The sequence below is a fragment of the Heteronotia binoei genome, chromosome 21, assembly GCF_032191835.1.
Source record: "Heteronotia binoei isolate CCM8104 ecotype False Entrance Well chromosome 21, APGP_CSIRO_Hbin_v1, whole genome shotgun sequence".
Taxonomy (NCBI): domain Eukaryota; kingdom Metazoa; phylum Chordata; class Lepidosauria; order Squamata; family Gekkonidae; genus Heteronotia; species Heteronotia binoei.
This window is the reverse complement of record NC_083243.1, coordinates 173,995,884-174,023,826: the sequence shown is the minus strand read 5'-3', so window position 1 is coordinate 174,023,826 and position 27,943 is coordinate 173,995,884. Positions and strand designations below refer to the sequence as shown.

The 27,943-nt window shown below is 46.9% G+C and overlaps 1 protein-coding gene across 4 annotated transcripts in view; it reads left to right on the top strand.

Moving 5' to 3' along the window:
* ASIC4 (acid sensing ion channel subunit family member 4) overlaps positions 1–27,943 on the top strand; it is a 324,105-nt gene that overhangs the window by 256,998 nt on the left and 39,164 nt on the right. For 3 of the 4 annotated variants that reach the window (XM_060261612.1, XM_060261614.1, XM_060261615.1), the window contains exons 2-3: positions 19,089–19,233; positions 19,835–19,962. In XM_060261612.1, the coding sequence (XP_060117595.1) occupies positions 19,089–19,233; positions 19,835–19,962 (273 nt within the window). Of the gene's footprint in view, positions 1–12,300; positions 12,907–19,088; positions 19,234–19,834; positions 19,963–27,943 lie in introns of those variants that run through there. The other variant, XM_060261613.1, reaches the window with a different exon arrangement.

Sequence of the window (27,943 nt, the reverse complement as noted above, 5' to 3'; positions counted from 1 at the left end):
GCAAGTGGGACAGTTTCATCTCCTTGCAGGTGCTGCCACCTGCTGATTGCCTCAGGCATTGGCACCATGAGGAAAGGCAATTTTGGGGAGCTCCAGAAGACCTAGGGCTGAACATAAATCTAATTAAGGTAAAATCCCAGATGCATCTAGAGGCCCTATTGGAAAATCCAGGTTGCTTACATTTCAGTCATTATGGAGTTAAATGTTGTTGTTAGTTTGTAGGAAGTTACATTGTCTAATCTAGTCAAGGTGGTAGGTTTAGTGGGAGCAGAGTGTCCTCATTAAGTGACCTATAACCTTCTCCATTGGTCAGTAAGCATCTTGTTTGTTGAACTGCTTTTGATCTTCTATGCAAGGGTTATTGCTGGTGTTCCGGCCTTTTGTCTCACTGGCAAGAAGAAAGAGAAGACTTGTCATTTACTGTTTGTAATAACGTAGCTGTTAGGACACAGCTTAGCATCTAGGAATGTATTTTTCTTTTTCGTTTTCATCCAAAGTACCCTTCCCTATTTTCAGCAAAGTATATGCTTCTATATGAACTTAAGCACGGTGTGGCTCTTGTTTGCGTACTCTGGATTTAAATGAAAAATCCCGGCAGGCCCCCTCCGCCACTGCTGCTGCAAGGAGGCAGCATTCCTTAAACTGTCCTTGCATGCCATTCCACTTTGCAGCTTCCTCATGTGAAAGATGGTACCTCTGAATCCAAATGTTAATTGCAAAGGGTTCTCCTTCAGATTCAGCCCTAGTTTCAGGAAGACCTGATTTATAACTTGAGTTTTGTCAAGTTACTTCAAGACAGCTGGAATGAATAGAGATGTTACTTCCCGTCTTTTGTAGTCCAGTAGATCCACGGTCAGCTTACTATTAAAGCAGGAAGGACCAGAGTTAAAATGGAATTGCGTCCAAGCCATCCTTCAGCAGCATTAGTGGGATGAGGACGGTGTGATCAGAATAGGGTTGCCATTCCCCAGGTGGGGGCAGGGGATCCCCCGGTTTGAAGACCCTCTCCCCGCTTCAGGGTCGTCAGAAAGCGGGGGGAGGGAAGGGAAATGTCTGCTGGGAACTCTGTTATTCCCTATGGAGATTTATTCCCATAGAAAATCATGGAGAATTGATCCGTGGGTATCTGGGGCTCTGGGGGGGGGCTTTGGGGGGGGGTAGAGGCACCAAATTTTCAGTATAGCATCTAGTGCCTCTCCCCAAAATACCCCCCAAGTTTCAAAACGATTGGACCAGGGGGTCCAATTTTATGAGCCCCAAAAGAAGGTGTCTCTATCCTTCATTATTTCCTATGGAAGAAAGGCATTGAAAAGGTGTGCTGTCCCTTTCAATGTGATGGCCAGAACTCCCTTTGGAGTTCAATTATGCTTGATCTTGGCTCCACCCCTAATGTCTCCTGGCTCCACCCCCAAAGTCTCCTGGCTCCACCCCCAAAGTCCCCAGATATTTCTTGAATTGGACATGGCAACCCTAGATCAGAAGTATGTTAAGAAGATGTAGGGTATATTAGACAATGCAGGCAAATGAGCAAATGTACACTGTGTAAGTAAATTATAAACAGGTCCTGGATTAAAGCAGCATAAAAACAAACATATTCAGGCTGGCTGCCTCATGAACGTTAGTCGGCACTAATAGTGCTTGCCAAGGCAATAAGCTTCCATTACGTTGGAACAAGAGGTAACGTTTTTGAAGTCCAAGAATCCTGCTCAAAAGCAGCTGCTTCCCACATCCTGTTCCAAGTTGCATTGTGGATACAAATTGACAAGAGTCTTTCCAGGCAGAGAACTATTGCAGACACAGCCCTGGGCTATGTAGAGAGAGACATCTTTTTGGAACAGAAACGCCGTCTCTGTTCCTAAAGACCTCAAAACCTAGCATGAGAAACAATGAAACCAGGCACAGTTGATCATTCTCAAGGTGTGCAGGGCAAATTAGCTATTTCCAGTGGCAGGATCTAAAACATAAGCTACTTTCCTACCAAACTGCCACATCCAGCAAGGTTAGACTTCGAACAGGCCCCTAAATCCCATGGACAGTGAATTGGGGATTCTCTTTCTGTGGGCAATCAAGAAAACTCTCCGAAGCTGATGGTTCAGCCATTAAGGTGGGTGGGTATAGAAAGTCATTCTTGGCAATGATAAAAGTGAGTGCACCAAGTGAGGGAGATATTGTTAAATGAATTCAAACCCACGTTTAGCATTGTAGAGCCTCTCTCCTTAAGTGGATGCCTAATGTGACTATTGCACAATAAAAGTTTTTGAAATGTAAATAACGAGGCCTATTTTGGGGGTTTTATTAAACATGTTGAAGAGGTACAACCCTCCCTGTTATTGGTTTTCATAGAAATCTTGCTGTGTTCGTCTTCCTGGTTTACTTCCTCTCACTCTTGCTCTTAAAAAAAATACCCTGCATCATATACTCTGTGCTGCCTAGACGCCTTGCTAATTTCTGTTCTGATATTTTCATAAAATTGTAGAATATTCTGACTGTCAGAAGTTAAACCTATCTGCTTCCTAACTCTGGAACCCATCCATTTCACGATGTTGTCTCAACACCCCAGTCCCTTTCCAGCACAAGCTGCATCCACTTTACTGGTATCTCTTTGAGGGAGCTGATACAAATGTGCAAATAATTAAGGGAGGGGGGGATGACATACCAAAGCCCGCAATCCCCAAAACAGAGAACATTTACAAGAACAGCTTTAGATATAGATAAAATGCAACCAAATGCGACACAGTGCACCAGAACCAGAGTGCCAGTTGGCATGGAGTGGACAGCCCTCATGAATTTGCTAGCACTACCATAAAGACAGAAACTCTCTCTTCTTAATCATTATTTCATATAATAGCACCACTGAGCCCCCAGCAGCGTCTGATGCAAACTAAACTAAACCAAACATTAGATGCCTTCATCTTGGGATCAGTACCCAAAAACAAACCCAGGCCTGTCACCAATGTGACAGGGAGTTGCAGCCAATCAGAGTTCCTTGGCAAGTGTGCCTCTGTAGTATGCATGCTTGTGACACTGTACACACATGTGGGTATAAGGTCAACATGTCCTTGGAGGAAACGAGATGAAGGGCTTTGCCTCTCTCCACTTACACACATTCACCTCACATGGGCACAGCGCATACAAAATGTGTGCATACAGGCACTGCCCATTGACTGGGAAAGCAAGTTTTCCAACATTGCCATTTGTGAAATTCAACCAGTTTGTATACAGTTGGCATGCACACTGGGGTGACCCACATAGGTCTGGCGGGGCCAGTGCACTTACTCCACTCTACCTCTATAGGCATTGCCCAGGGCCCACGTTGTCATGGAAAATGCACCTTAGACATATGCTAGAAGCATCCCAGAGGGTTAGATATAGGGTTGCCAACCTCCAGGTGGTGACTGGGGATCCCCTGGGATTACATCTGATCTCCAGCTGACAGAGATCAGTTTGCCTGGAGAAAATGGCCTCTTTGGAAGGTGGGTTCTATGGAAGGAGGAGGAGGAGGAGGAGTTGGATTTTATACCCCACTTTTCTCTAGCCTAAGGAGTCTCAAAACAGCTTACAACTGCCTTCCCTTCCCCTCCCTACAACAGGCACCTTGTGAGGTTGGCGGGGCAGAGAGAGCTCTGAGAGAACTGTGATGAGCAAAGACCACCCAGCTGGCTGCATGTGGAGGCGTGGGGAATCAAACCCGGTTCTCCAGATTAGAGTCCACTGCTTTTAGCCCCACTACACCACGCTGGCTCTTCACTGAAGTCTCTAACCTCCCCATACCCCACCTCCTTGGGCTGCACCCCCAAAATCTCCAGGTATTTCCCAACCCCGAGCTGGCAGCCCTAGCTGTGTTCATCTGGTGCAAGAAAGCCAAGGAAAAGTCCTATGGCAACTTCCAAACGAAGAAATTTATTCTAAGTAAACTTTCATGGGCATCCAATATCGTCTGCATCTCACAAAGTTGTATGAGCCCCAAAAAGCAGAAGCTACAGCATATGTGTTACTCTTTAAGGTGCTACAGAATTTCTCTTCTATTTTATTTTAACGCATATTCTGCATACTTCTGAAAAACATGTTATTTTTCAAAAGTGTCCTGTTATTCCAAATGTTGGTATCCTCATCTGGAACTATTTATGGCTGCCAACAAGCCTGGAGAAGAATATTCTGTCCCTTTAAGTGAGGCTTACTGTCCTGGAAATGGTAACTGAAGTATTCTATGGCATGGAAGTAAATATCACTTGGTAAAGAATATCCCATTAAGTCTCTATTAAAGGGGACAGGCAACCCTAATTTAATGTTGAAAGCAAAACTGGCAAGCATAGTTTCTAACAAAGCTCCTTTGTCTTTAAGGACCTCTTGATAAGAAGTTCAGCTGTTGAAGAACCTAAATCTCTGCTTACAGCACAGTTATCTCAGGCACACAGGAGCTCCGTCAGGACAAGAAGTTGGCAGCCTATTAGGCCCAGGACAATTTCTGCCGATCCCATATACTTCTTGCGAGTGGGTGAACAAATCCCAAGGTCTCCTTCATAGCTGGCACCCCTCGGCCCTTAGGATTTGAGGGGAAGGGAATGCAGCCTTCCACAGCCTTGAAGGGGAAACAGAGGTCAGAGGCAGAAGGGGCTGGTACCTCCGCAGTGCTTAATTACTGAGGGAGATCAGCTCCAATTGTTGGCTGTAATCAATATTTATTAATTACCACAATTAATTGTGATGCAGAATTAGGGTGGTAATGAGCAGAGTGTGTAATCAGGAAGGGCTCGTTAGGCAACCTGCAAACTAGACAGGGGGCAAGCTGGCAGACAGCCACTTGAGAGCCTCTGGGAGTGACAGGAACAACTGAAACAGATAGGAAGGCTTTGGAGGAGGGAGGGGAGACTTGGGCAGCAGGTGCAGAAGAACATCTGACAAAGGAATGTTGTGGGCTCTGATTCTCTGGTACTCGAGGATCTATGTTAGGCCCAAACATCCCTTCTTCACTTCACTTCATCACCCCCTTCACCAAAGATCATCAGGCATCACCCTGCTTGGATGGAGTGAGATGGCCTCTCACCAAAGGGAGTTTTGAGTTAAAGATAGCCTGTTTTTATCTGCTTGGTGGGTCTAGTCTCCTTCCTTCTTATGTGAAAAAGAGAGTTCACCTCAGGGTCTCTAGCATTGTCAGAGGGGATTCTGGAGTAGGTTGTCGTTTGGAGCTGGGCCCAGTCTAGATGGAGACCACTAGGTAAGCCCCAGATCCTCAGAACCATTAATCTTACTTTGGTGAAGACGGAACTAGTAGAGAAGTGGATACCATGATTGTAGGAGAGACCGGTGTGCCCTGGCTTGACACAAGTCATCAGTACAAGGCTTCCAGTGTTTCTTGGGGCCTGGTAAGAAGCTGAGGCACTGTGAAAAGAGCTGACTCGGTGCCCTGGTTCATAAGACAGCAATGACTCAAGAAGCAGAGGTGACGGCAAAGCATAGTGAATTACAATAGGGGAGAAATCTTGGGCTCCCCCCTACACACAGACATGTACACATTTTCTCTTCGCAAGAGTCTAGAGAACGAATCGGGTTGCCAGATCTTACCTGGCTTCCAGCAGGGGGCTCCCAGGTCTGTCCCAGGATGTTCTTAGGTCTGTCCTGGGATGTTTGTTGATGCCTGCACATGGGAGTAGGCCAGATAAAAAGCTGCGTAGGGCACCACCTGGCCTACTGGATGTCCTGCCCCGCTGCTCTCAGCTTCCCAGGTTTGCACAGACCCAGGAAACTGAGAGAGGCAGGGTGGTGTGTCAGCGTGCGCTATCCTCCAAGTCCGCCTTCCCTTGCATGGTTTGTGAGCCAAGCTCTCTGCAATCTCATCTCAATGACCCTTCCATGACTTTCCACATGGTTTTCAGAGGTTTCTGAATCTCGTGGTGAAGTGTGTCAGCAGCATCCACAGCACAAGAATCAGCACTTCCCGCTTCCCCCACAGGGCCCTGAAGCCAATCTCCAACTTGCCTCTTTCACTGAGGACATTGTTGCTGTGGATAAGCATTCCATCTCTGGGGTCAACGTTTGGAGACTGAGTTGACCATTTCCCCCTTTGTTTTAGGATCCCAGTCCTGTCACTCACACTCCCCATTGCCAAGATTGTAGCAATCTATCAGGGGATTCACTCACCCACTCTATTGGGGAGGTAGATTCTGGGTGTCACCACGCTTTCCTGGGGCTATGTTTAGAACTTGGTGTCTCTCCTTTTGGTTCAAGGGCCGGTCTTCTACTCACTCACCCACTCCACTGGGGAGATGGATTCTGGCTGTGGTCACTCTCCCCCCGGACTACATTTCCATGTCAGCTGGCATCTTTCATCACACCTGAGGGCTGCTTTGCCACCCCACATATGCCTCTTTAGGGTTTCTGTCCCCTCAGGACTCAGCACTTCCTGCCTCCCCCCCCCTTCCATCTCTCATAGATTCAGTCCCCCAAATAATCAGCACTTGCAGCCTTTCCCACACATACACCTCTTCAGGGTTTCTGTCCCCAGTAGTCCCTCTAAGCTGTGGAGTCATGTGAGCAAAAATTCTACTTTGTGAACTGACATTGTGAGCTACTCTTGCTATAGCTTGCTCTGGGGCCATTTTTCCTGAGCTAAGACACAAATGTGTGAGCTGGAGACTGTGAGCTAGCTCACACTAACTCAGCTTAGAGGAAACACTGTCTTCCCCCCTAAGACTTGTGCTTCCAGCCTCCCCTCATCCACACAAGTCACTCAGGGTTTGGGTCCCCATTACAATCTACCCCTGCACATGCGTCTCTTCAGAATTTGGGTTCCTATCAGGGCTTCCAGCCTCCCCCCCTCTCTGTCCATGTTTGTCTCCCAGGGTTGCCAATCTCCAACAATCATGTCAATTTTGAGAAGGTGGATGAGCGCCTCATGGAACTGTAGATTTAGGACTGACCACCAAACCCTGAAGCCATGTAACCTTTGGGGAGGCAGGTGGTGACCACCTCCTGGGCCCAAGGAGAAGGATTGCCTATCTATAGCAACGATGTCCACAATGATGAGGTGGGCGGGTTGCCTCCTGGACCTGAGGGGAAGGATTGGCCATCCCACCAAAACCTGTCACCCATGGGGAGGTGGGGAGGTGACCACCTCCCAGGCCTGAGGGGGAGTGTGGTGGGCCACCCCCCGAAAACCCTGTCAGCAGAGGGAGGCAGGTACATGACCACCTCTTGGGCCAAAGGAGAAGGACGCCCATCTAGAGCAACAGTGTCTACAATAATGAGGTGGGCATGTGACCACCTCCTGGGCCTGAGAAGGGTTGACCACCCTTCAATGTTCACAATGTTCACAATGAATCAATGTTCACAATGAGGAGGGGGCAGGTAACCACCTCCCGGGCATGAGGGGGAGTGTGGTGGGCTACTGCCCAAAATCCTGTCACCAGCAGAGGCTGGTGAATGACTACCTCCTGGACCCAAAGAGAAGGGTTAGCCACACCCAGAATCCATGTCGACAACAAGGAGGCAGGTAGATAACCACCTCCTAGTCACAAGGGGGAGCATGATGGACCACCTCCCCAAACCCTGTCACCTAAGAAGGTGGGCAGGTGACCATCTCCCAGGCCCAAGGGGAAAAGTTAGCCACCCCCAGAATCCATGACCACAACAAGGAGGTGGGCAGGTGACCACCTCCCAGATCTGAGGAGAAGGGTTGGCCACCCCCTCCCCCAAATCCATGTCTACAATGAGGAGGCTAGCAGGTGACTGCCTCCCAGGCACAAGGGGGAGTGTAGCAGGCCACCCCCCCAACCCTGTCACCAGGGGAAGGTGGGCAGGTGACTGCTTCTCAGGTCCTAGGAGAAAGGGGCCATTCTACCACATAATAAACCTCACAAAATGATCCCATTTGGTAAACAGGAAGGTCTGTGAACATATATGAACATATGAAGCTGCCTTATACTGAATCAGACCCTTGGTCCATCAAAGTCAGTATTGTCTTCTCAGACTGGCAGCGGCTCTCCAGGGTCTCAAGCGGAGGTTTTTCACACTTTTTTGCCTGGACCCTTTTTTGGAGATGCCGGGGATTGAACCTGGGACCTTCTGCTTCCCAAGCAGATGCTCTACCACTGAGCCACCGTCCCTCCCCCTTGGTTTGTGTGGCCCCACAAACTGAAACAAACCTCCATTTTCCCAGTTTGTTGCCCATTCCTACTCAATCTGCACCCCTTAGCTAATGCAGGTCCTACCAGTTTTTCAACCACAACAGCTTCTGGCATCGTTGCTCCAATGGCACCACAATAACCCATGTTCATTTTTCAAAGGTCAGAATTTCCCTTCTGGACACTTTGGGGAAGATCCTGTGAGTACCAGATGCCTAGCCAAATGAGCCAGCAATATGCAATAAAATCTTCCATGTCTGGCTGCCACTACAGTGTAATGAATGGGTGGAGGAAACAGATCCACATCCACCAAACCGCTTCTGAGAGCCAGTTTGGTGTAGTGGTTAAGAGCAGTAGACTCTAACCTGGAGAACCAGGTTTAATTCCCCACTCCTCCATATGAAGCTTGCTTGGTGACCTTGGGCCCATCACAGTTCTCTGACAGCTCCCTCAGCTCCACCTACCTCACAGGGTGTCTGTTGCAGGGAAAGGAATGGAAGGAGATTGTAAGCTGCTCTGAGACTCTCAAGTCAGGGATGGCCAAAGTTGCTTAACATAAGAGCCACAAAGAATAAATATCAGATGTTTGAGAGCTACAAGACAGGAAGGAGGGTGGGCAGGCAAATAGATGGGGGGAGGGTGAGAGAAGTGGGAGGAAAGCAACTTTAAATGCATTTTCCAAGCCACTGGTTGACTCTCATTGGAGAAGTGATTTAAAGAGACAAATGCCTTCTCCAAGCTGGCCGATGCGGTGGTGGGGGCTTTGAGAGCCACACAACATTTGTGAAAGAGCCACATGTGGCTCCTGAGCCACAGTTTGGCCACCCCTGGTCTAAGTGAAGGCCTGGGTGTAAATCCAACTCCTCCTCCTCCTTCCAGGTCGTTGAGCAAGCTGTTAACTAGTGGCAGTGGCAGGCAGATGGAAGAGTGACTGACAAGAGGGAATCAATAGCCTACTCCAAAACTCATCTTCTCTAAGCCATGCTGACTGCAAGTAGACCTCCATCCCCCAGCATTCTTCATCCCCCCCCCGCCCCAGGCACAAGAGCTGACCAGACAACTAAGGGATCACAGAGTGCTTCTAGTTGACAGGAGTGCTCTGGGGTTTCTGTGTCCAGCTAGCTAAACCAAAAACAAGTATGCAAGTTGGCTTTAGAACTCCTCAGGGATAAATAGGTCAGAGTGCCATGGAAGAGAAAGAAAGGAAGGATGAGAAAACTGCCCAAACTAGGTTCAGGATTAAAACTGAACTGGATTGATATGGTCAGGTGGCAGAGAGTATACACTCGTGTAGCTGTGACCCCAGGCTTGCAGTTTGCTCATCAGGATGGCCATGGCAGTGAAATATTGCAACACTGGCTAATATTTTATGCCAGTTTACCTCAGCTGGCTGAAGAAAGAGGTATAGGAGTTTGTTCTCTGAATTAAATAGTTAGCGAAATGCTCATGGCCTCTCCTTTAAGATCAAGATTAGATGGGATGAAAACATACTCAATGACATACTCAATGAGCCCGCCTTTGGCGGGGGAGGGCGGGGTATAAGAATAAAATTATTATTATTATTATTATTATTATTATTATTATTATTATTATTATTATTATTATTATTATTATTATTATTATTATTATTCCTTAAGCCTTCTTAGGATGGTATAGTCTACAAGAATAACCAGGGCCAGTGCCGCCCCAGGCAAGAACCCTCGCCCGCACAGCCATGCACACATCGCCACCTCATCACCTCTCTCGCCTGGCCGGAACTGGGCAGGTGAAAGAGGTGGTAGGGAGTCTCTGCGCCACTCAGAAGGCAGCCTCCAAGCGGTACACACGTCACCATCCCGCCACCTCTTTTGCCTGTCCGGGTCCCAGGCAGGTGAAAGGGACAGTGGGGAGTCTCTGTGCTGCCTCTCAGCAGTGTGTACGTTGCCACCACACCACTTCTTTTGCCTGCCCAAGTCCTGGGCAGGTGAAAGGGGCAGCAGGGCACTTCTGTACTGCTCGGAGGCTGTCTTCCGAATGGAAGGCAGCCTCTGAGCAACGTGCATGTTGCCACCCCAACATCCCTTTCATCTGCCTGGGTCCCGGGCAGGCAAAAGAGATGGCAGGGAGTCTCTGCGCCACTTGGAGGCAGCCCCAGGCAGGCAAAAGGGGCTGCATGGTGCCTCTGTGCCACTCGGAGGCTGTCCTCTCAAGGGAAGGCAGCCTCCAAGCAGCACAGAGGACCCAGAAGGGGCTGGGCAGGGGGGTGTTTTCTTGGCTCTGAGGCATTCAGAGCAGCTCCAAATGCCTCAGAGCTGAGAAAATAGGCCACGCTGCATGCCCCACTCAGCTCCCTCCAGATCCAGAAGAGGCAGGGCAAGTGACATGTTTGCTCAGCTCTGAGGCATTTGGAGCTGCTCCAAAATGCCTCATGGCTGAGCCAGCCGACACAAGTGGGGATTAGGAGGGGTGCGCACCCCTTGACCCTATGGTCAGGTGGTGCCCTAGGCAGCCACCTATCTGGACTACTCCAATGTGCTGGCCACGAGAATGACAATGCTAAGGATTCACCGCTTCACCTTAGAATATCGAATCAGCAACCCTGGAATGGAACAGCCTGTCCTAGTTCATCCAGAGAGCAACTGCAGCACGCAACACTTCATTCTGTTTAGCCGCCGTGGCTACTTGTATCCCAAACAATTGAGATGGCATTCCCATAATTCAGTGTTCTCCCCCAGTCCTTGATAGCAGGGCACCTATGAGACCAGCAATCCCAGAGTGTCACTGTCCACCCTAGCTTCTTGAGATGAGTGGCCTCAAAGTGCAGCGCTCCATCCTGACATGCAATAGTCCATCCTGGCGTGAGTGATATACCACACTCGGTGCAGTGCTCTGTTTGGATTATCATAGGAGCACAGGCAGCACTCCCTGTTGAGTATCTGTGTGCTTCGCCACACAGTCCTTGAGCTACTCATCTGAATAGACAGAAATCATTTCCGGCCCTTGACATTCCTTAAGGGAGGTGCTGAGAACACAGCAGTCTGCTCAGACTGATCTTGGGGAGAAGACCTGAAAGTGAGGCTGTCGCCGCATTACTAGCAAACAAAGCTTCAGTGCTGCCATGATATCTGTAATAAATTGATGATGGTTCCCTTTGACCACTGCAGACGCGCCACCTGTCAAAATCAAATCTCCTATGACCCTCCTATGAGAGCCAGTTTGGTGCAGTGGTTAAGTGTGCGGACTCTTATCTGGGAGAACCGGGTTTGATTCCCCACTCCTCCACTTGCACCTGCTGGCATGGCCTTGGGTCAGCCATAGCTCTGGCAGAGGTTGTCCTTGAAAGGGCAGCTGCTGGGAGAGCCTTCTCTAGCCCCACCCACCTCACAGGGTGTCTGTTGTGGGGGAGGAAGGGAAAGGAGATTGTGAGCCGCTCTGAGACTCTTCCGAGTGGAGGGCGGGATATAAATCCAATATCATCATCATCGTCTCTGCATGTTGAAGGTGCCATGGATTAAAGGGTGCTGTTGGCTGTGATTCCGGTGCATAACAAGGGGGGGGGGGAGAGGAATTCTCCAGGCCTTGACCCACAGGATGGGGCGAGAGGGGTATTGAGGGGATTAGTTAAGGTTAGATTCTATTTGACAGGGTTATAGGAGATTTGATTTTGACAGGCGGGCACAGTAGCCATTGGAGCCGGCAAGCCAGGGATTTAGTACTCAGACCTAGTAATTTAGACACACGCCTCATGGCAGTTCACTCCGTTAATGCATAGGGCACAGGCTCTTGGTGAGCTTTCTAAAGAGGTCCCGAGTGCCAGGTATTTGCTGAGTGTAGAACCCAAACATGAGCTTATGTCCCTAATTAAATGTGCAAACGATCCATGCGGCCTCCCCCTCTACCCACGAGAATAAAGAACTGCCTGCTTGCACCTTCAGTCTTCTCCCATCTGAGATGGGTGAGGATGATTGAGCAATTCAGGGCAAGGGGATGGTGTTGACGTTGGGACCTGCCCCTCCCCTCTCTAATCACACAGCAGTCGGGAGCTTTTGACACAATCGGCACACCGTGCAGGGCACTGTGGGTTCCCTGCAGCTAGCGAAACATTTCAGACAAGGATCTTGGCTTCCCTTGGGAAAAACCTGCAGGCAGAACTCACTTCGAGGATCTACATTTCCCAGAAGTATCAGTTGAACCCGGCAGTTCCCAGCTGCTGAAGATGACGCTGTCCTGCTGCCCTGATGGGTCTCCTCCTGTGCCCAGAATGGATGGCTCCCTGGCCCAAGTAACCACCCGCTTCCTGCGTCTGACCAAACTTCATGGGCTGCACTACATGGGCTCACAGCAGCAGTCGTGGACACGGCGCCTCTTCTGGAGTGGGGCCATCTTGGCATCAGTGGGGTTGCTGTGCACATGGTCGACCAACCGGGTACAATATCTGCGCTCCAAGCCAGTCCACACCAGGGCAAACATGCTGTGGGCCCCATGGCTGCACTTCCCTGCGGTCACTTTCTGCAACTACAACCCAGCACGCTTCCTGCAACTCACAAGACCTGACCTGTATTCAGTAGGACACTGGCTGGGACTGACCTACGAGAACCACTCACTGCTGCCCACTGTCCTCGAGGAGATGCCAGAAGACCAACGCCCGTGGCTTCGCTACCTAGCCAACTACTCGCGGTTCCTGCCACCACGCCTCTCGCCACACACAATGGAAAGCTTCTTCCACCGTATGGGCCATCAGATAGAGGACATGCTTCTGGAGTGCCACTTCCAGGGCAAGCCTTGTGGGCCCCAAGATTTCACCCCTGTGAGTGGCTTCCATTCTCTACTCTGTCCTGGGGAGGAGAGGTAAAGGGGCTGCAAGTATGCACAGTCAGGATCGTGTTAACCAAGCATCATTTGGTTAACCCTTAAATACTTTAATCTCCCTTTGTATACGCAGTGGGAAAAAAATGAGCTGTAAAAAAGGAAGGTTTGTTTGCTTTTTCAATGCATGCCTATTAGGGAGTGCTGTGGTTTTCATTTGCATTAGCAAACTGAATTGAGTGGTATGATCCAATGAATATTTATTCCAGAATAAAAGGATGCGATCTTATTACGTGTCCTAAGAATCCAGGCACAGGGCAGCAGACGGCCACCTTGGAAGGCAGTGGTGGTCCCTCAATATCCTAGATCTTAACTGTTGAGACTCCTGGGTCCAGTCCAGTATTCCTTCCTCTGAATTTATGGTCCAGACCATTGCTACCTATTCTCGATCACTACACAACTGATTCCCAGATTGGTGCTGCAGAACACAGCACCGATGATGCTGCTGCTAGGAAGGTGTTCGCTGCCCTGATAAGAGTCCAACGCAACTTCATAGTGGCCCAAAGTGACTGTGGCACATGAGGGAACTTTATGGCTATTTATGGCCTCCATTCTCCCCAGAAATATTCCTGCCAGATACCCACCCATCAGTGGGTCAGTGGGATGATGATGATGATGATGATTAAGCTTGCCTTTATTATGTGGGTCAGTGGGATTAGGTTAAACTTGCCTTTATTATGTGGGTCAATGGTTTTAGGTTAAATTTGCCTTTATTATGTGGGTCAGTGGGATTAGGTTAAGCTTGCCTTTATTATGTGGATCAGTGGGATTAGGTTAAGCTTGCCTTTATTATGTGGGTCAGTGGGATTAGGTTAAGCTTGCCTTTATTATGTGGGTCAGTGGGATTAGGTTAAGCTTGCCTTTATTATGTGGGTCAGTGGGATTAGGTTAAACTTGCCTTTATTATGTGGGTCAGTGGGATTAGGTTAAACTTGCCTTTATTATGTGGGTCAGTGGGATTAGGTTAAACTTGCCTTTATTATGTGGGTCAGTGGGATTAGGTTAAGCTTGCCTTTATTATGTGGGTCAGTGGGATTAGGTTAAGCTTGCCTTTATTATGTGGGTCAGTGGGATTAGGTTAAGCTTGCCTTTATTATGTGGGTCAGTGGGATTAGGTTAAATTTGCCTTTATTATGTGGGTCAGTGGGATTAGGTTAAACTTGCCTTTATTATGTGGGTCAGTGGGATTAGGTTAAACTTGCCTTTATTATGTGGGTCAGTGGGATTAGGTTAAACTTGCCTTTATTATGTGGGTCAGTGGGATTAGGTTAAACTTGCCTTTATTATGTGGGTCAGTGGGATTAGGTTAAACTTGCCTTTATTATGTAGATCAATGGGATTAGGTTAAATTTGCCTTTATTATGTGGGTCAGTGGGATTAGGTTAAACTTGCCTTAATATTATGTGGGTCAGTGGGATTGGGTTAAACTTGCCTTTATTATGTGGGTCAATGGGATTAGGTTAAACTTGCCTTTATTATGTGGGTCAGTGGGATTAGGTTACTCTTGCCTTTATTATGTGGGTCAGTGGGATTAGGTTAAACTTGCCTTTATTATGTGGGTCAGTGGGATTAGGTTAAACTTGCCTTTTTATTATTATTATTATTATTATTATTATTATTATTGTTGTTGTTGTTGTTGTTGTTGTTGTTGTTGTTATTATTATGCCTTTATTATTTGAACATATAAACTTGTTTAATACTATTGGTCCAGCTAGCTCAGAATTGTGTGCTCCGACTGGTGGTAAAACAGCCTGTAAGACAGCCCTTTTCCGGCTGGCCTATAACTAACTGGCGTTAGAAACTCTATAGAAGATTGCAGTGTAGTAGTCTGATTGATCGCCTGTTTTTATGTTCTACCATTTTTACTGTTTTAACGGTGTAATTTGTTGTATTTTAAATCCAAAACCTATGTTAGTTTTTATGTGTTGTAAGCCGCCCTGAGCCACTTTGGTGGGAAGGGCGGAATATAAATTGAAATAAACTGAAACTGAAACTGGTGGCCCTGTGGGATCTTGAGCACAAGAAGATGTTTCCTACCACCTGCTTCCTGAGACCCTTCAACTGGAGATGGCACAGATTGAACATGAAGCCTTCTACATGTACACCATGCTTCTGCACTTTATTGCGAAGCTTTCCCAAAAAAATAATTTGCAGGGATGGGCATGAACTGGCTCACAAAGTAAAGTCCGTGACAAGTTTTGGCTGGTTTGTGGTTTGCAAAGCAATGTTCATGGAACAGTGACCAGTACAAACGCTGGTGCTATTTCTGGCGGTTTGTGGTGGTTTGCAAATGGATACCTTTCCAGACAGACTGTCTCTGTTGATTTAAACTGTTTAAAAAACTCCAAAGCAACAGGGGTGGGAGGGTGGAATTCCCCAGCCTTGGAAACACCTCCAAAGTCTAACAGGCACTGCTGGCTGCCAATAACGGAGTTCACATTCTGTTCTATGGGATCAGAATTTGTGTGTGTGTGTGCGCGCGCCTATACATAGATATATACTAGGGTTGCCAATCCCCAGGTGGGGGCAGGGGATCTCCCGGTTTGGAGGCCCTCCCCCCGCTTCAGGGTCGTCAGAAAGCGGCAGGGAGGAGAGGGAAATGTCTGCTGGGAACTCTGTTATTCCCTATGGAGATTTATTCCCATAGAAAACCATGGAGAATTGATCTGCGGGTATCTGGGGCTCCGGGGAGGGGCTGTTTTTTGGGGTAGATGCACCAAATTTGCAGCATAGCATCCAGTGCCTCTCCCCAAAATACCCCCCCCCCCAAGTTTCAAAAAGATTGGACCAGGGGGTCCAATTCTACGAGCCCCAAAAGAAGGTGCCCCTATCCTTTATTATTTCCTATGGAAAGAAAGAATTGGAAAGGTGCGCCGTCCCTTTAAATGTGATGGCCAGAACTCCCTTTGGAGTTCAATTATGCTTGTCACAGCCTTGATCTTGGCTCCACCCCCAAAGTCCCCAGATATTTATTGAATTGGACTTGGCAACCCTAATATATACACACTATCAGCTCAGCTCCACACCCTCTCTTCTCTTGGCTGTTAGCAGCTACACAAAGAGGCAGACCAGCAGAGCACATTTAGTCTTGCCAGCCCCCAGATCGTGGCAGGAGATCCCCCAGTTTTGCAGGCTTCTCCCTGCTGCCAGCCAGCTGGCAAGTGGGGGAAGGGGAGAGAAGTAGGGTTGCCAATCCCCAGGTGGGGGCAGGGGATCTCCCGGTTTGGAAGCCCTCCCCCCGTTTCAGGGTCGTCAGAAAGCAGGGGGAGGGGAGGGAAATGTCTGCTGGGAACTCTGTTATTCCCTATGGAGATTTATTCCCATAGAAAATAATGGAGAATTTATCCGCAGGTATCTGGGGCTCTGGGGGGGGGGGCTGTTTTTTGAGGTAGATGCACCAAATTTTCAGTACAGTATCTAGTGCCTCTCCTCAAAGTACCCCCCCAAGTTTCAAAACGATTGGACCAGGGGGTCCGATTCTATGAGCCCCAAAAGAAGGTGCCCCTATCCTTCATTGTTTCCTATGGAAGAAAGGCATTGAAAAGGTGTGCCGTCCCTTTAAATGTGATGGCCAAAACTCCCTTTGGAGTTCAGTTATGCTTGTCACAGCCTTGATCTTGGCTCCACCCCAATGTCTCCTGGCTCCATCCCCAAAGTTTCCTGGCTCCACCCCCAAAGTCCCCAGATATTTCTTAAATTGGACTTGGCAACCCTAGAGAGAAGACCTGCCCCAACAGCCACAATGTTCCTTTCCATCTGGGTAGGTTTAGATACTTGCAGACTGCTTGTGTTTTAGAAGATGTGTGTGTACCATTAAATCCCAGTGAGACTAAAGCTGCGGGGGGGGGGGAGGGGGGAGGCCAGCAGGCAGAGCTGTGTGGCTTGTCCCAGTGAGTGTGAGAGAGACGAAGAGAGAGAGAACCTAGTCCCTCTCTTTGTTTTGCATTCCTTTCAGAAGTTGTTTGCATAGTAAAAGGGATAGTAAAGAGTTAACTAGAACCTGATTGTGCTCAGACTGCTCTGCTCAGTACATTTGTTTTCCTATGTTAGTCTGAAGAAGTTGGTTGAAATACAGCGGATTACTACATCCAGCAACTCCCACAAGTAAATTGTCCCAGTGAGATCACAAAAGTGTTCATTTTGGCTGCTTTGTGAGTGAGTGTGTGTGTTCACTTTTAATTAGTGGAAGTACAGCAGCTGGAGAACCCTTTAAAGGCAAAAAAAAGAGGAGGAGGAAATGAAGACTGTATTCAGGGAAATGCACTGTTGTTGTTATTATTGTTGTTGTTATTTGTTTGGAATGGGAAAGTCTCCCGGGGGGATTCTACCATGCCATGAACCTCACTAACCAAACCGGTTCATTTTGCCCCCAAAAGTTCAGAATGGTCTGTGGTTCCCAAACTGGGTACACCATGAACCATGAACTGGATCACATTTTCCCAGTTCATACCCATACCTAATAATTTCCCTGCCAACCATGTTATACAAGCTGACAAAAGAAGCCATAAAAGCATTCTCCAAGCTCATACATTTCAAATTATTGTTAAAGAGTGTTTATCATCATGGATGGCAAACCTTAATTGGCTGGACTTCAGTGTATAGCAAAACACAGAGATTTCATGGGGCAAACCATAAAGGAGGGATGGATGGAATTACAGGCTTTGAACTGGAAAAACTAAAAACACCTGAGATTCCCTTCACCTGGGAAAGACTCACACAATTGCAGTAGATGTTGTTTCTCTAGCAATCCCAACCCAAAACTTGTCTCTTAGTGTACTGGTAAGAAAGTAGCATTGGAGAATGAACATTACATATAGGCTAAGCTTCCATTTTACTGTTATTATCTTGGTAATCAATATTGCTTCTCTCTAGTAACTCAACAGCATTCCTAGTGTACCTATAATTTACCTTCATAAACAGCTTGCTTCTTTTGACATAAACCGTAAATTCTAATTAAGGTACCATTCTGAGGTGATCAAGGTGTGTATCTGGACTTCAGAGAGACAACAAATCTGAAAATAATTCTGATTTATCCCATGAAGGTTCAGGAGACAGTATGAGCTTACTCTTTGACCTGGTGAAACTGGAATCAGCCTTATGGTGGCAGAAGCAACTTGTAGTAGAATGACTGGGGTCAATATACTGACACAGTACAAAAAGAGAGAATACTTAGACACGCTGCTTGGGGAGAAATGTTATACTTTATGGGAATATTAGAAAGATATCACCACTATTTGGGTAAAACAAGACTTGGGAATTGTTCTCTAGTTATCTCCCATCTTAAATATTACCTGGGCTTCAGTGATTCTACAGAGGAGTATACTCTCACACATACTGTACACCTCACCCACCACCAACCTCACACAAGATCTTCAAGGATTGTATGCAGATTATCGACTTCATTTTATGGAAAACAAGGTATGTCTTCTGCTTCTCTGAAGAATATGAGCTTGTGTGTGTTTCTCTCTTCTTCTGACCATACAGTCACTCCACTTCTGAAGCACATCAGATTTCTCTCCTGGTGGGATCACAATAACCAGGTAGCTGAATAAAACAGATTGTCGGAGATGGATTTTATTTAAACCCTGCCTTTCTCCCCAGTGGGAACCCAAAGCAGCTTGCACCGTTCTCCTCTTCTCCGTTTTCTTCTACAGCAATAACCTTGTGAGGTAATAGAAAAGAGCAAGAGTCCAATAGCGCTTTAAAGACTAACACAATTTGTGGCAGGGTATGAGCTTTTGTGATTCATTGCTCACTTCTTCAGATATAGCTAAAATGTGAGTCCATTTGTCTTTGAGGTAGGTTAGGTTGGGTGTGTGTGACTGTGCCAAAGTGACCCAGCAAGCTTCTTTGGTAGACCAGGGATTCCTTGGTAGACTGGGAATCAAACCTGGATCTCTTGAATGCTAGGCCAATATTCTAACCAGTATACCATGCTGGCTCTCTATGGATAAGGTAAAAATGATGATGAAATTGAAGACAGGCAGAAAGCCTGCTCTTGTTTTTAAAGCTATAAACCTGGCAGAGATGAGTGGGTCATTTTCTGCTCCTGGCTTTTATGCTATCTGTTAAGCTTGATTAAGCCTGACAGTCCCCTCTAATCAATCTCACATTTTTCCACAGGTCTACACACGCTATGGGAAGTGCTACACATTCAACGGTGACAGAAGCAAACCACGGGTGACCCGCCAGAGTGGAATGGGCAATGGGCTGGAGATCATGTTGGACATCCAGCAAGAGGAATACCTACCCATCTGGAGAGAGACTAGTAAGAGCAATGGTAGCACTGAGTGGAGGTAGAAAGGAGGACGCTCCAAAGGCTTTGGGGCAGTATGCATTCCCCCCTACCCCAGTTTTGCTTCTCTTTCCCTGCCCTAGTCCTCATACCTCTGGTACCAGATCCTCCCTGATGGACATCATAGGCATCACTAACAGCACCGAAGCCCATTGGTGGTCAGCTGGGTGGCTACTTGGGGCAGTGGTGGGATGCAGATAAGGAAAGGGTCACTCAAGGATGGGCAAGAGTTCTATTCTCTGTTCAGAGTTAGAGTTGAATGGGAGAGAAAATGGCCTAGGAAAAGGATCTGTAAACCATACAGATCCAATTATTACCGTATTTCAAATACTGAAGATGAATTCACGGTCACATGCATGTTACCAATTTACTAGTGCCATATAACAGAAGATATGTATTTTATAAATGTGTGTAATATTTGGTAGCAAACTGGTTTCTCAATAAGGCAATAAGGAACAGTCAGTGATTGGGGATGTAAAAGAAGGCAAGGATATCATACTCAGAGCTATATGGATAAACTTATTTCACTCTGGCAGAACAGAAACATTGTGGCTCCCATTTCTTCCTCTGGTAGATGAGACATCATTCGAAGCTGGAATTCGGGTACAGATCCACAGCCAGGATGAGCCCCCCTACATCCACCAGTTGGGCTTTGGAGTCTCCCCAGGTTTCCAGACCTTTGTGTCCTGCCAAGAGCAACGGGTAAGGGATATAGGGCAAGGAGGCAAAAGCCCCACCTGCAGGAAGAGCACCCCCGGAGATTGTGCAAGGTTTGAGAATGGTTAAGGGCGTAGGGAGATGTGCCTCAGACCATAACAAGGTAGCAGATACAGGCAATGAGCCACACCGAATGAGGCAAGGATAAAGAACTGCTCCCTTCAGTGAATGGCTCTTTCCCTAGAGACCTCCTAGGAGCTGTTGGAGATAAGATCTTTAAGGCTGTTTTAATAAAGTTAGGCCAGCATCCTACAAGGGAATCACACTGGATCTAGCCTTGAGTTTAACAGAAATGCATAGAATTCTTCCCTGGGCAGTTTTAACCATTCAAACCACCTAGTGAGAGGAAGGATGGCTCTTAAAGTGGTGTTGTTTTAGTTGGACTAAGCAAAGACAGCTCTCCTTCCCTTGTTCCATTCCACAGAAGCCAGGAGTACGCTGCTGCAGTTGACTTCAGCTAGAGGATAATACTGTGGGTTAGAATGGGGATTTTAATCAAACCAGTTTCTTACAGAGATTAAGGATCTGACGGCTGAAAGAACAGCAATATGACACTTTATGGTGCTATTCAATCAATCCTACTGCATTTCGAGTAACTCTAATGCAATTTGAATGAAGATACTGAAGTTTGCAAACATGCTAGGGTTGTATTCGTTTTTTCTTTTTTTTTTTAACATAGTAGGTACCCAACTAATTTTAACAGGTTTAATTAGCATTTTCTTTCCCAAGGGACCACGGGAACTGTAGTTAAAGAAATACTAGGATCTCTTAACACTGAACTCTCAAAAAACTCACAAAACTACAATTGCCAGCATCCATTAGGGGTATGAGAGATAAAATGACATAAAAGTGACAGAATTCTGAAGCACAGTGTGGCCCTGCTGGGGGCAGTGGGATGTCATAAGCATCTTCCATGGTAAGCAGATACTTATCTGGGCTCAATGATGTTGGATAATTATGCCTTTCAACCTGGAACCAAATCTGCTTCCACACAAACACAGTACCCTTCACCCACCCACTCTTCCCCTTTAAAACTGAGTTCTGCCATGAATTGATTCCACCAGGCGTGACCTGGTCTGGCTGTCTTATCTTGTCCAAGACCAAAGCTTCTCTGTTGGAGAGCCAGTTTGGTGTAGTGGTTAAGTGTGTGGACTCTTATCTGGGAGAACCGGGTTTGATTCCCCACTTCTCCACTTGCACCTGCTGGAATGGTTTTGGGTCAGCCATAGCTCTGGCAGAGGTTGTCCTTGAAAGGGCAGCTTCTGTGAGAGCCCTCTCCAGTCCCACCCACCTCACAGGGTGTCTGTTGTGGGGGAGGAAGGAAAAGGAGATTGTGAGCTGCTCTGAGCCTCTGTCCTTGAAAGAGCAGCTTCTGTGAGAGCCCTCTCCAGTCCCACCCACCTCACAGGGTGTCTGTTGTGGGGGAGGAAGGGAAAGGAGATTGTGAGCTGCTCTGAGCCTCTGTCCTTGAAAGGGCAGCTTCTGTGAGAGCCCTCTCCAGCCCCACCCACTTCACAGGGTGTCTGTTGTGGGGGGGGGAAGGTAAAGGAGATTGTGAGCCGCTCTGAGACTCTTCGGAGTGGAGGGCGGGATATAAATCCAATATCATCATCTTCTTCTTCTTCTAGGTTCCCCTTTCCTCCTTTCTCTGTGCCTTTCTCAACTAGTTCACACCATCTCTGCCCTTTTCTGCCTACATATCCCTTTCCATCCCTGGGGCTCTGCCAAGCCCAGCACTATAACTCCCTTCTCTGAGCCCTGTTCTTCTCTTAACCCCTTCCTTGCCTTGCCCCAACCCAGTTGGGTTTGCATAGGGCCCACCAGAGTCTCTTCTGCCAGCCTAACCCCCAGCCAAGGCCTCTGGCTGGCAAAATTCCTGCCCTTGCTGTTGTGCTCAGCAACTGATTTGTGGGGAGGGAAGCTCTCCTCCAAGGGTCACACACCCCACCCTGCTTGGACCATCTGGGCTGTACTGACATCCCATGTGGAGTGCCTCCCCCCCAACCCCATCATGGATCAGCTGCTGTCTTGAGCCTCTGGTACCATCTCTGTGTCACTTGCAGTTCCTTCTGTGCAGGCCAGCCACCTGCAGATTTCTAGCTAGGCAAGAAACAGAGCAGGAGGGGCCCCTCCCAATCAGAGTCATTCAAGCCGTTTTTCCTGCCTAACAGTCACCCGCTCCTGGGAGGGGCCTCTCTCCCTCCTTCAGTTCTCTCTCTGCTGCTGCCTTGAGAAGAACATTCCTGGTTAGCTCCTGTCTTTTTGTCAAAATAAAAAAATAGAAAGATGTCTTTATTCAAAAAAATTTCCTCTTGCTCTATAAAGATTACTCATAAGGATAAGCACTCTGACAGACTTTTGTGCCTTGTGGAAAACCACAACATAGCGGCATCGGCATGTAAGATCTGCCAGCAATTTACCCTGAAGGCCCATGCGGACTTCACCTCTCGCCTCAAGGTCGCCTTATGGGAGAAAGTTTCACCTGCCTCTGTTGATCCAGCAGCTAAGACATCTGCCCCAGTAGAATAATCTGTCTTTTCAGTCCCCATTGATTATTTCAGTCCAGTCAGTTCCAAGGTCAGATCAGAACTGTAGATGTTCCGAAACTCCAGAACAGGCTCCAGCCAGGTCCTCATTGGAACCACTGCCAAAAAAAACACAGATCGAAATCTTAACACAAGAGCCAACAGTCGGTATCAACGGATCCAACTTGCTCAGAATCATAAGGGGCAGCTTCGAAGGAACTGAAAGAACGAGTTTCAACGACTATTCTTGAGGTCAGCAGATCTCTGTCTTGCACACCCTTTCTCCCAGCGGCTACTCTCCAGTATGGTCTCCATAGGTTTGTGACTTGGCCACTCAAGGTGACACCCCTTCAGAACACATTGCTGTGTCTCTGTGGGCAACACCTCTGTGGGTACCTTCAGGTCCAGGACACCAATACTCATGCTGCCACCCTGCTCAGTATTATATAGAATGGCCAGGCTCTCCAAAACCACAGATAGAACTGAGAAATCATAATATAAGGTTTTGGAGGGGGGTATTTTTAGTTTTGTGTGTGTGTGTGTGTGTGTGTGTGCGCGCGCACACGTGCAACTGGAAGTCATGGCAACCGCTGGTGACTGACCCCTATTGGAGTGTGGAGGATATTCAGAGAGATGGCTGAATAAAACCTGCTCCTGCCTCCAGCTCTGGTATTCCAAGGAGGTCTTCCATCCAAGTACTTGCCAGAGACGACCCTGCTTAGCTTCTGAGATCTGACAAGATTGGACTTGCCTGGACTATGCAGGGCAAGTCATAATGTAAGATTGATGGAGAGACCTGCATACCGGATTCTCTGTTTGGGTCTGGCCGTTTATGGTTCCGAGGAGGAGGAAGACTGTGGGTACAGGTTCAGTTCTGGCATAGCTTCAGAACTGTCTCCTGCCAATACCATGTCCCAGGATGCAGCCACTACAGAATACTATGTCCTGGTGTCTCCAAGTGAAGACTCATGTCTTTACTCAAAACAGATAGTTCATATGGCACAGCCTTTCGACATCCAGGTCACTTCAATGGACACTAGACCCGAAGTCAAAATGCTGGTGTGACTCTACCCTGACACACCAGGGATTGTAGCTTTCCCACTCCTGGAAGGAATCCTAGAAAAGGCAAGATCTGTTTAAGAAGGACTGTCTTCCATTCCTGTCACATCTCATAAAGTCAAGAGTATGTACAGGTTTCAGCAAGAAGGCTTTCCATTCCTTTTTACCCATCCTCCTCCATCCTCGTTAATATCAGAGGAGATGCAGACTGAGCAACGAGTGGGTTCACATTCAACCCCAGCTGACAAAGAGGGCACAAAGATTGATGCCTTGAGCCACAAGACTTAGTCTTCATCATCCTTAAACATCAGGATAGCACATTACCAAGCTATTACGGCAGCTGAGCTGACCAACTCTTTTTTTATGGGAGAAGATCACCCTTTATCTAGAACTACTTCCTGACAACAAGAAGTCTTTTGACAAAGGTATCCAAACAGAAGCCCTTAGGTGCATCTGACAAAGAGAGCTGTGTTTCTCAAAAGCTTATGCTGCAATAAAATTTGTCAGTCTTAAAGAGGCTACTGGACTCTTTACTACTTTCCTTCAAGGTGTCCCTTCTAGTGGCTATTACATCTGCTAGGAGGATAAAAGGGATTAGAGCTGACCACCCAGAGAGCTAACCACCCTTTTATAAAGTTTTGCAATCAAAAAGTGAAATTAAGGCCCACTGTTCACTTTTTACCACAAGTAGCTTCTAGATTCCACTTGAGCCAGGACATTTCATTTCCCACCTTTTCCCGGCTTTGATTGTCAACAGCAGAAAGATGACTGTACAGTTTAGATGTAAAACATGCCCTTTTACCTTATTTAAAGAGAGCAAGTGAATGCAGAAAGGTTCCACAATTATTTGTCTGCTTTCCTGGTCCCTCTAAAGGGAAAGTTGTGTCTACTCAGATGGCATCTAGGTGGATTGTTTCTACTATCAACAGAGCCTACACGCTGGCATGGTATAGCGTTTTTTACAGATATGGGCACACTCCGTGAGGGCTCAAGCAAATTCCAGTACCTTTCAAAAAGGCATCCTATTGGCTGACTTTTGCAGGGCAGCAACATTGTCATCTGCAGACGCTTTTAATAAGCACTGCTCCATGGACATGAATACAAAATGGGAGACATCAGTGGGGACAGTTGTTCTACATTAGATCTTCCAGTAAATCTCTCTCACCTTAGCACCTGGTAAATCAGCTTGCTAGTCTCCCATGTGGAACTGCACAGAACAATGACTATGAAAACAGTATCGCACTTACCTGTAACTGTTGTTCATCTAGTTATCTCTGTGCAGGCACACATCCCTCCCTCCTACTCCACTGTGAGCTCCATGACTCTATATTAGTTGGCTCATAGTGACAGCAAAGAGAAAAATGAAGGAGGGAGAGCCCCCCTTCCCCAGAGCATATATCATTAGGTGGGGAAATGGCCTGAATATCTCCAGTTGGGAGGGGACCCTCCTGCTCTCTTACTAGGCTAGATAAAAATCTTCTGGCAGCTGGCCTGCATGCATGCACAGTCCCATGTACGCCTGCATAGAGGCAATTAGATGAACAACAGTTACAAGTAAATGCAACACTGTTTTACATCCTAAATGGGAAAATCTCACAACTCTTTTACTTCCCTCTCTTCCTTCAAAGGACTTGGTCATAACGCATGGCTCTTTCCTCCTAAATTTACAGCAACCCTGTGAGATAGATTAGGTAGAGGGAAGGTGATTGGCCACAGCGTAGAGTTACAAGGGTATTTGAACTCGGCTCTCTCGGATGCTTGCCTAACATTCTGACTACTCCACCAACACTGCCTAGAGTTTTCATTAAGAGCCTTGGAGGAAGAACTGGTGCCTTAAAGACCACTCCGCAGGTGCTGTGGTCAGAGGAACACTTGAGATGCCAAAATTTACTTCCTGTAATCAGAGTGCTATTTCAAAAGGGGACACACAAAATTCCAAAGCAGATGCAACCTTTTAAAGAGAAATATTCCCTAATCAGGCATTTAATTAATTACAGTGAATTATATCTGCCTTCTCTCCCTCCACAGCCATGTTAAAATTACTCGACCAATGCCACATAGTTTTTTTTTTTTTAATTTAGCTTGGCTTCAATGCTAAGCACTGGCCAGTTTTCAGTGTTTCATACATACCAATGAATTGGCATATGCAGAATAATTTGACTTCTCTGCAGCCTTGTGGCAACTCCAATTATTCATCAGAAGGTTCATTCCTCAGCATTACAATGAAAGACATTTTCACAGCAAAGCGTGTTAAGTCAACATTTTGTTAGGCGTGTGCGTTCGGCATAAACCAAGTTGGAAAAAACCCCTGAAAAATACCTTACTGGTATTTTTCAGGTATTATTTAAGCCAAATACAGATCAAAGAGTCTGATTGGATACCGGTATACAGCCCAAATAAAGCTGATTTATTTTATTTTATTTTATTTGGGTATATTCAGCTGAGAGCTCAGTACCACCTTTGCTGAGTCTGGCTTCTCTTGCAGCACAGTTTAAACCGAGCTGAAAGAGGAGTCAAGCCAGGATCAATGGGGCAGTGAGAGCTGAGAAGCAATCCAAGCCAGATCTTCATGTTGCAGGGAGAGATCTCCCCTCCCCATGCGGATCCCCAGGAAAGATTCTCCTGCAGCTCAGTTTAAGCCATGCTGCAGGAGAAGCCCTCCAAGCCAAGTCTCCCCATTGCAAGCAGATCCCAGCGCCAGCTTCTTCTGCAGCATGGTTTAAACCACACCACAGGAGAAGCTAAGCCAGCCCCAGGGTTGGGCTGACTTTTTTATATTGATATTTTTCTTCTCCAGTCTCTTAGACCTGAAAAAATCCAGGATTTCCAAAAAAAATCCCAGATCCAAATGCCATACTAATATTGAGATCTGGTTTTTCACTCCAATAGATAAAGGTTTGTGGGGTGGGGGGGTTGCAAACCCCTACATGTTGTTATTTGAAGAGGGGGTTGTTTTGTTTTTTTGCATCTTGGCAGCATCTCTTGTAAGGAAATTGTTCGGTCACATCAGATATTAGCTTTTCATTATATACGGATCTCAGACACTCACAGGCACACAGACCTTTTTACTGATACTGTTTAGAATGTATACAGTGAATTTCAGCACACTGCATGCATTATCTCGCTAATCCTTACAATACCCCGGTAATATAGGCACTAGGGATGGGCATGGAATGTGAAAATGGAGGTTCATGGTTTGTTGGACTACCTGGTTCTTTTTGTGTTTTTTCAATTTCCTAAAAAATTCATGGTTCATCCAGTTCGGGAAGGTATACAATGGCTCTCAAGTGGGCTAGAGATGCCAAATTTATAGCAAACTCTTCAGTGGACTCTCCTCCTCCTGATCTCCACGTTTGGTGCAAATTACATTGGGGGGCCAAACTATAGCCCCTAAAACAGATGTCCTCAGTAAACTGCTCTCCTAGGAGCATGTCAATCTAAGGGAAAAAGGGAAGCCACCCTGCAGCTTCTGGTTGGTTTCAACCCCCAGGAAGCTTCTGTTCAGTTTCAAGCAAAACTGACTAGATGCTGCAGCTCCACTCTCCCCCACCCCCTGAGCTTCTGGTCAGTTTCCAGTGAAACTGACTAGAAGTGGCAGCTCCATTCTCCCCAGCTCCCTGTGCTTCTGTTCAGTTCAAGTGAATCGGACTAGAAGCTATAGGAGCTGAGGAAAGCAAAACTGAGGCATCTAGTCAGTTTCACTGGAAACTGACAAGCAGTACAGGGGGCCAGGAATCATGTCAGTGCCAGGCTGTTTGGGAAAATGAAGCAAACACAAACCAAGTGACATGCCAAGAAAAAAGGCTGGTTCATTTCGTGTGTGGTGGGATCAGACAAGCTAATTTGAAATGAACCACGAATTGGCCATTTTTAGCGCAAATCATGATTCATGCCTATCCCTTATAGGCACACTGGAAAAGGAAGGAGACATGAAGTAGCTTGCCTATTGAAGCTAAGTTTGTAGGTAACAGTAAGGTTTGAAATAGGGTCATGCTTGGTTTATGCTCTAACACTGCAATCCAGCACATACTTACTGGTGAGTAAATTTCACTGAACTCAATGGGACTTACTTTCAAATAAACATCTGGTTCTATCATATTTTTATTCAACCTTTCCTCCAAGAACCTCAGAACAGCCTAGATGGTTCTCCCCCTCTCATTACAACAACTCTGTGGGGTAGATTAGGCTGGAGAACAGTCCTAATCCATCACTGTAACCACTGTACCACATTGACAGTCGTGCTAACCTTGAGCTCTTAGTTGCTATATGCAAAGCACTTCCTGTTTCAAGAACAAAAACTGTGTTAGAATAATTCTGTTTCTCTTGGAGAGAGTAGAAAATGTATATTCTTGACCCTAAAATGTCAGCCATAAAATCGGATT